Source organism: Excalfactoria chinensis, chromosome 26, assembly GCF_039878825.1.
Source record: "Excalfactoria chinensis isolate bCotChi1 chromosome 26, bCotChi1.hap2, whole genome shotgun sequence".
In the NCBI taxonomy this organism is placed as follows: Eukaryota; Metazoa; Chordata; class Aves; order Galliformes; family Phasianidae; genus Excalfactoria; species Excalfactoria chinensis.
This window is the reverse complement of record NC_092850.1, coordinates 1,244,845-1,253,299: the sequence shown is the minus strand read 5'-3', so window position 1 is coordinate 1,253,299 and position 8,455 is coordinate 1,244,845. Positions and strand designations below refer to the sequence as shown.

General features: G+C 60.6%; 1 protein-coding gene across 1 annotated transcript; it reads right to left on the bottom strand.

Moving 5' to 3' along the window:
• Positions 1-2,964: 2,964 nt before the first annotated feature.
• On the bottom strand, positions 2,965-7,827 carry SHC2 (SHC adaptor protein 2). The gene is given in 13 exon segments (XM_072357647.1): positions 2,965-4,106; positions 4,183-4,484; positions 4,580-4,732; positions 4,848-4,914; positions 4,997-5,162; positions 5,262-5,388; positions 5,546-5,597; positions 5,768-5,821; positions 5,920-6,039; positions 6,187-6,247; positions 6,542-6,612; positions 7,134-7,695; positions 7,697-7,827. Coding segments are annotated over 13 exon segments (1,980 nt in total). The 5' UTR covers positions 7,813-7,827; the 3' UTR covers positions 2,965-3,977.
• Between the last annotated feature and the right edge of the window lie 628 nt (positions 7,828-8,455).

Sequence of the window (8,455 nt, the reverse complement as noted above, 5' to 3'; positions counted from 1 at the left end):
GTCAGGTGCTGACAGCCTTGGGGACAGAGCTACTCCAAGCAGGATAGGGGCCAGCAGTGGTTCTTCCTGGCCCAGAGATGCTGCTAGGAGGCAGGAGGGCTCCATTAATCCCTCGTACACAGCCCATAGCAGCAGCACAGGGCTGGGTATAATCACCAGAAGTGAAAGCCTGGCTTGGTGAGCTCATTCCATGTGGATCGTGGCACCATGAAAAGGGTGGGAGTTCTCAGTTCCCTCTGCGTCCACACTGTGAGCTGATAAAAGAGAAGGGCAAGAGACAGAGCAAGGGCCAGCATCCAGCTCTAGTAAACGTAGTGAGGGAGAAAGTGCTCAGGGTCTGGGAGGGCAACAGTTCCCTCTCAGAAAGCTTTTTGCCCTGTACTTTCTCTGCATGGCCTGGCTTCCCCAATGTGCCCCTCTGCCATTTGAGCTCTCCCTGGCAGGGCTGACACTTTGATTGTCTCAGCAGATCACTCTGCCTGGTGGGGAGCTCTGGCAAACTGCAGGCTTTCACCTGGGAATGGGTTGCTCAGCATGACAGTCCATTGCCCACTGCAAGGATAGATGAGTGAGAAGCAATTGGGACCAGCAAATGGAGCATGAAGGGTCATCCAAAGGAAGGGATCGGGCTGGGGTTTGTGTTGGGCAGCATTGGGGAGGGAGAATGGCAGTGCTGTGGACGGCCTTGGGACTCAGAACTCCATGGAGAGGGAGGGGGAAGTGGATGGAGACAAGGAGAGGAGGAAGAGGATCAAGGAAAAGGAGCTGGTGAACAAAAGGCTGGTGTTTACCTTTCCTCCACCCATGTACAACGGGAGGTAAACAAGGCGCAGAAATGGTTGAGTTCCCCGGAGATAACAAAGAACCTTGGAGCGGGGCCAGCCCTATTCGCATGCTCCGTGTGGGACCAGCAGTCCCTGCAGCACGGAGGGGAGCAGAGCTGCGGTGCTGGGGCAGAAACTGAAACTGCTGGGGCTGGGGCTGCAGCGATGGGCAAAGCCACAGAGAGCTCATGGAGCCCGGTTTGCAGCAAAGGGACGACAGAGGGGATCTCGTGCTCAAGGTGCAGGGACACGCACTGGGGATGCAGGCTGTGCCCGGGCTGCCCCCGCTGCCAGCCAGCTATGCTGGGCTCAGGACCAGCGCTCACCTCCAGCTCTGCGTTGCCACAGACACTGCATGCAGAGGGAGGTGCCAGACCACAGATAGAGACGGGCAGGGAACAAATGCTTGCAGGGTTGGGAGAAAACGAGGATCCCAGTGCTTCCAAAACAGGATGCAGACCATCACACAGAGCTGCAGAACTGGAAGAGGTGCTTTGCCCTTCCTGTCTCCCTCCCACGCCGTCATGGGATTGGGATAACAGCTTTCAGGGCTCCGTGCCTTCCCCAGGCAGGGGACATAGAGATGGATAAGGGTCGGTTTTCGTGCCAGGCTGGAGGGCGCAGGGGGTGCGCAGCATCCGGCAATGCACGGGAACAACACAGAAGCGCTGAATGGGGACACGGCGGAGCTGGGGACGGCGACAGGGCTGGGACATGGCAGAGCTGGAGATGCGGAGCCGACAGCGTGCTACCACCTGCTGGAGGATGGGAAGCAAAACTCTCCCCCCTCCTTCCTCCCTTCCTCCCTTCCCTCACACCGGGGCAGAAGCGCACGGCAGCGAACCCTCCTTCCCCACCGCCCGGCAGAAATTCAATTTCATATGCAAGCACTCCTGGGAAACTGACGCTCTGATTGCATTATTCATGTCCATAGTTAACTCGGTAAAGGGCTCAGATTTAATTGTTTGCTGTTTTCAAGAGCTGCGCAGCTCTCAGCTCATCTCCCCACACCGCACAGCCCTGACTGCGTGCTGGGGCTGGGAGGCTTGGGTGGGGAGGGGGGGTTGTATGCTCTGCTTCTGGTGCAGCAATCAGCACGGACATGAGATGCAAAGAGCCTAAACCCCCTTAAATATGACGTGCCAGCCCCACCAGGCTTGCAGCATCTCAGGCAGCAGCTGGTGCGAGGCACAGGCTGGTTCTCCAACAGTGAAGAAAGCAGGGGCTCTCGCTGCCTTTTCCTGCCTCTGCTGTTGAGGGAATGGTGCAATTATCCTTGCAGACACATTACTACATGACAAAAAATAGCAGCTGAGATGGAAGCGCTACATCCCTGTAGGTATTTGACTATCAATGGAAAATTACACATTCATTACCGGGCTTTATTTGGCAGTGATGATATTCATTGAGTCATCCAGACAAACCTTGCCCTATGGAATGCTGACCCTGCCCAGAGGAACCACCTCAGAGTGATCCTGTTCCCCCAGGCCCAGCGCTGGGCACAACAAGCAGAATGTGCCTAATGGGGACCCCCAGGTGTCAGTGCTGCAATTGGACTCAAAGCCAGCCTGGAGCTCATTGCTACTGCACCGTACCCAGCCCATGCTTGGCCCTGCTGCTAGCTCTGAAAGCCTTATATGCCTGAGATCTGGCAGCTTCTGGGCTCAGAAAGGGCTTTTCCTGCCTTTACCAATTCCAGCAAATGCCTTTTTATCACCTGGCCATGCAGCACAGCCAGGAGCTACAGTCAGGCATGGGCTCAGCTCCCGCTCCCAGCCACTTGTCGGTGGTCATTAGCAAGTGATGAATGACAGCTCTGCTCTGATGCCAGCCTGGCCATAGCATGAGACAAGGCTGCAGCAGACACCTTGGCAGCATCCTGGCTGCTGCAGCCAGCAGCCTGGCCCCTGGAGGAGATGCTGGAGCTCAGAGCTGAGTTGTGCCTGTAGGAGATGCCAGGCTTCAGGGTGTAGCCACAAATGTGGGACCAGCCAGGAGCTGATGGTGATGAAGAAGTCAACCTGGCATCCTCTGTGTCCCCATCTCCACCTCTGCTCTGTGCTGGCACTGCTGAAGCTGGCAGCCTCCAGCTCTCTCCCCTTCTAGCACCGTGCCTGGGGCAGCATGAACATCAGGGAACTTTACTCATTTCCAGGTTTAATTAGAAATGTAATCGAAACAATGAACCCGTGCCGAGTGACGAGAGACGGGACGGTGAATGTCATAAAAACCTTCCAATGCTCCAGCCGGGTGAAGGCCCAGGGCTGGGGATGCTTCTCCCCTTGACAGCCCCAGTCTTGCAGGCTCACTGCTGCCCTGTGTCATCCCCACAGAGACTCCATCCTGGCCCCCTCTTCAGGGCCCTCTGTGAGCTCATGGAGAGAAGGCAGCTGGCAATCTGCAACCAATGGGAAAACCCAGCAGCACCAGCTCTGAGAGATGCTTGTGCCCAGCCCTGCCAGGCAAAACCCCAGCAGAGATAAAGCCCCCATGGATGGGAGGGCCCCAAATGTCCTTGCAGGGAGTGAGGACTGAGGCAGGAGTTGGGTCCTGAGCAGTAGTGCACAGCTCAGTGGGTGGGGGCTGGAGCCCCAGCAGCCCCTCACATACCTGTACATGCACACACACCTGTACACATGCACACTGCTCAACCTATCCCACCCTATGAGCCCTGGGATGATGCTCCTGCCACTGCCCCCTCCCCTTGGCTCCATGTCTCTTGTGCAAGGATGCAGCAGCAGCACTGGGTATGGGAACAGCAGTGTCCAGGGCAGAGGGTGCAGGGCAGCCCCAGTGGCAGCACAGGATGCTTCACCCCCAGCACATTCCCATGTTGTCTCCAGATATCCCTCATCCCAGGCAGCATTTTACCAGTGCACGTGGAATAAACATCTGTGTGTCCTTCTGGGCAAGGGGCCCCACGTGGACAATGGAGAGAAGGCAGTGTGGGTGTGGGGACAAGAGAGGGACAGCACAGCCCTATAGGGTTGTGGACCACGAGGCCCTGCTGGGGTCTGGGACAGGGATGTTGACCTTGGGGGCCTTTGACTGTCTCCAGTAGACAGGCACTAACAGAGGAGGGGAGTGCAGAGGAGCCCTGGCTTTACCTAAGGTGCCAGGGGAGAGGGGTGGGGGCTCACATACCCCCTGGTATCACTGCTTCCTCTGGACAACCTGGCGGAGGTGCAGCTCACTCTCTGCGGCCACGATGGGCTGCTCGTTCTGCCGGTGGTGGCTGATGAGGTGGCTGATGCTCTCAAAGAGCACATCCTTGGTCCTCACCTGGGGTGGGGGCATAGCATCCCTGAAGCTCCCAGCAGCTATCCAGTCCCACCCAGCCCCTTCACCCTGCCCTTACCACTCCCTCGGGATCCACCAGCAGCAGATGCTTGGGCTGCCCACTGTGCATGCCTGTCAGAACATACTGCCCTGGGTTGGTGATGCTGTCCCTCACCAGGAAGTCCCCATCCATCTGCAGGAGCTTCTCGGCGTCCCGTCGGCTCATCTTCCCATGGTACCATGGCTCCCGTCTCAACTGCTCCTCAGTGGGGGCTATGGGAGCCTTCCTTGTGGGGGGACTCGGCCACTGGTCCTCAATGGGGGGACTGACGTTGCTCCCAGCAATGCACTTGTGGAGCTTCAGGGCATCTTCGAAAGGCCCTATAAGGACCAGATGGGGAACATCACTGCTCTGGAGCATGGGGCTGGGCAGATCGGAGCACAGCACACCCCACAGCCCCAGCCCATCACCTTACTCATGTCAAAAAGGTCCTTTTTGGGGCTTTCCTCCGGCGCTGCGTGAGTGGCATCTGATTCCAGGCTCTGTGTGTTCACATACATGTGCTCCTCGTAGTCCCGTGGCACCAGGGGGTGCCCATCTGCCTGCAGATACCCATCGCAGGACTGGCCTGCGGGGACTGGGCATCACCACCTGCATGGGCCAGCTGGGAGCAGGGTCCCCTCCACAGCCCCTGCGGGGACCCCAATGCCACCAGCATCAATATTTCCCACTGTGCTACCCACCCTGGTTCTCTGAGTCCCAGGGCTGCCCTGGTTGGTTCGACAGCTCTCGTCTGAGTGCTAATCCACCCTGGGAACAGGAGACAGCAAGGCTATTAGGGGGACTGACTCTGGGCCTTCACTATGGGGCTAGCAGTGGCTCCAGGGCTCACCTGGTGAGAGGGCTGAACACGTATGCGGCCTGGGAATGCACTGTGCTGGAGACGGGAGTCGATCAGCCCCCCTGGGGGTGGCTCCTTGCCTGGGATGCTGTTGTAGTAATCGTGCTCGGCCACCTCATCATCCTCCCCCCACGCTGACTCCTCCATCCCCAGCACCCTTGTGCAGAATACAGAGGGGGCAGCTGGGGACACACTGCCCAGCCCTGCTCCCAGCAAGGACAAGGCATAAGAAAGAATGGAGGGGTCCCAGCCCTACCTGTCTGGGGGTACAACAGCCTTGGGTGGGCTGTGCAGGTACTGCTTGAAGCGCAGCTCAAAGGCCTGTCCCACCGTGTTGATGACGCTCTGCGCCAGCCCATCGCAGCACTCCAGGATGTGGCAGGCTGCAAACAGGCAGATGAATGGACAGATGGCTTGAACCCTCCCTCAGGCTCACAGCAGCCCCACAAAGAGCCCCCAGCTGCCCCCTCACACCCCACCAAGAGGTGCCCTCCTCCAGCCCAACTCATCCCTTCTCCGTGCCCTTGGAATCAGCATCACCTCTCTGGTTGATGGGGTCCTTGGCGACGTAGGCGACGTAGTCCGTGGTGTCCTGGGGACACAGAGGGTGTTTGGGGCTCATGTCCTGCTGCTGTGCATAGAGCGGGGCTGAGGCTGCCAGTACCAGACTCAGCCCTGACTGTCCCAGCCTGGCCCCACCATGGGATGGGCAGCCCCACGTCCCCGCTCCTTGAGTGTGGGGCTGGGACATGAGAGTCTCACCATGTCCCCACCGGAGGCAAAGGAGATGGACTGCATGTGGTGGTTGGCGATGATCTGCAGGGCACGGCCACAGTGGGGTTACATGGGGAGGCCATCAACACCCAGCTCAGAGCTGAGGTTGGAGGCAGAGGGCTGGGATGCCTGACTCTCACCTGGCGCGTGGTTGGGATCATAAGGTTCAGGCCATCAATGGAGATGTTGACAGCTATGCTCATGCCTGCAAAGCGGAGGTTGCTCTTCCCGAGGATGGAAAAAAGGGCTTTGCTGGGAGCCTGATGGGGGACAGGAGCACAGGGATGATGTTGCTCTTCCAGAGAGCCTTTATGGGGTGGGGAAGACACAGAGTGCCCAACACCCCAGGCTCTGCACTGGGATCAGCCCTAGCACCTTGCCCATAACCCCAACCCTAAGAAACTCACCTTTTTCTTCCAGATGCCCTTCACACCCGGCACTGCCTCGTACAGTCTGTTGATGGCTTCTCTGCAAGCCCCAAGTCCCACAGAATCACCACTGCAGATCCCAGCTGTTTCCTGGCTGCTTCCCCTTCCTGTAGCTCAGGGAGTATCATCCCCAAGCAGCCACAACGTCCCCCAGCCTCCCCCAGGGTCACAGGGCTGGTGGTACGTCATCCCCACCGGGGCCACCTCCCTTCTCCTCTTTCCACCCATTGATCCGATGCCCATCACCGCGTTGCTGCCTCTGTCTCAGCGTGTGGAGTGGCCCCTACACGTCCTCCCAACCTTCAGCACCGACCTCAATCTCTGCAGGTCTTACCTGGTGACCTGCGTCCGCGTGTTGAAGTCGAGGGATCTCATGGAGCGCAGCACCTCGATGCACCCCATGTACTGCAGGATGGGAGGGGAGGTCAGAGAAGCCTCGAGGAATATCAGCAGCCCCGTGCAGGTGATGGAGGGGAGCCAGGTGTTGGTGACAAGGGCCCCTTTCAGCACCAGCTCCAGAGCTGCTCTCCTCTGCCTGTGGGCTGTGTGTAGCAGTGGATGGCAGCCAGCATCCCATACCCACAGAGATGAACATGTGGATGGGGAAAACTGAGGCTCCAGCCCTGAGCACTGTGCAGGGCTGGGTTGGTCCAGAGCAAGGCCAGCGGCCTCTGGGCCCACTGACCATTTCTGCTGCCCTTGCCCTGAGGACGGAGACCCAGGTGATGCTGTGCAATGGGCTCCCACCATGCAGCATCCAGGCCCCGGGATGCATGCCATGAGAGCACAGCACTGCTTGGCTACAGGGGCTCCCCGCGTTGCCCATTCCAGGACAGAGGAAGCTTCCAGCTGCCCTGAGCCCTGCGTGCCTGGGGCTTCACACCTTCCCGCACCAAGCAGAGAGGAGCGGGGCTGGCAGCACTTACCCTGACGATGTAGGAGACGCCAGGACCCAGCACCCGCTCGTCGGGATGCAGCCAGCCCTGGGCCGGCTTGTTGATGAAGCTGCCCTTGCGGTTCCACTCGTCCCCGGCCGGCCGGGCTCCCTCCACCCTCGCCGCTTTCCTGGCTGCCCCGGCCCCGCCGCGCAGCCGGCTCATCACCTGCAGCGAGCACGGAGCCGAGCAGCCCGGCTCGCAGGCTCCCAGCACGGCGGCCAGGCTGGACGTGGCCCCCCCGGGCTCCACGGCTCCTCCCGCTTTGGCCGGCGAGGAAAGCTCCTTGCTGGAACCCGAAGGGCTGCGGCTGAGGAAACCGCCGGGGCCGGGAAACTTCCATTGGGGCATCCGAGGCAGCAGCATGCAGAATGTGGTACCCGCCTCCGGCTCCTCGCCCGCCGCGGGGCACGGCTGTGCCAGCCCCGGGGCCGCACCGGGATGCGCGGGTGCCGGAGCCGGCATTGGGGCGGCCGGAGGATGGCGTGGCCGGGCCTCGGCCCTCAGCGGCTCGTCGCGAAAGCGGTCATACTTGGGCTCGGGGAGCATGCCCCGCCGCCCCGGCCGAGCCGAACGCTCCCGTTCCGGCGCCGCTCCGCGCCCCGCACCGCTGCCGCGCCGGCTCCCGCCCCCCACCCGCTCCCCCGGGGCCGCGCCGCGCTGATGTCATGGTGAGAGCGCTCCGCCGCCCGCCCCGGCCCCTCCCGGCTGCCTGAGCATCCCCGCCTCTCGCCCTCTCCTGCCCCTCCGCCCGTCCTTGCAGCCCCCCGCCGGCCCCGGCAGCACCCCGAGCTCCCCCGACACCCTCCAGCATCACTCAACCCCGAGATCACCTCGCATCACCCAGACTCGAGCCCCTCCCTGCCACCCCCCAGCATCACCCGGCCCCTCAACCACCCCGGCTGTGCTCCCCTCTGGGCTGCTGCCAACGATGGGAGCCCCAAAAGAAACAACTGTGATCCCCGAATCGGGGACACCCGAGGATGAGGTGGGATGAGCTCTTTCCTGCACAAAACGGGCTGCCTGTGATGACAGAGGCACGCCTTGCCCCCCCCCCCCCCTTATGCCTGGGATGCCCCCAGTGGCCAGCAGGCAGCTTCTGGAAGGGGCCAGCAGCATCTGGCTGCTGCCTTCACCTGCAACGGGTACATTATCTCCATTCTTCTACCACTCCATCACCAGGAAGCATTTGCAGGGTGCCTGAGGCTGCCTGGGAGATGGAGGGTTGCAGTGGGGCTCTGCTGTACAATGGGGCTGGTTTATTTCCGTGCCTCCCAACCCAGTGGTCTTGTCCACTCTGATTTTGTCTGGCT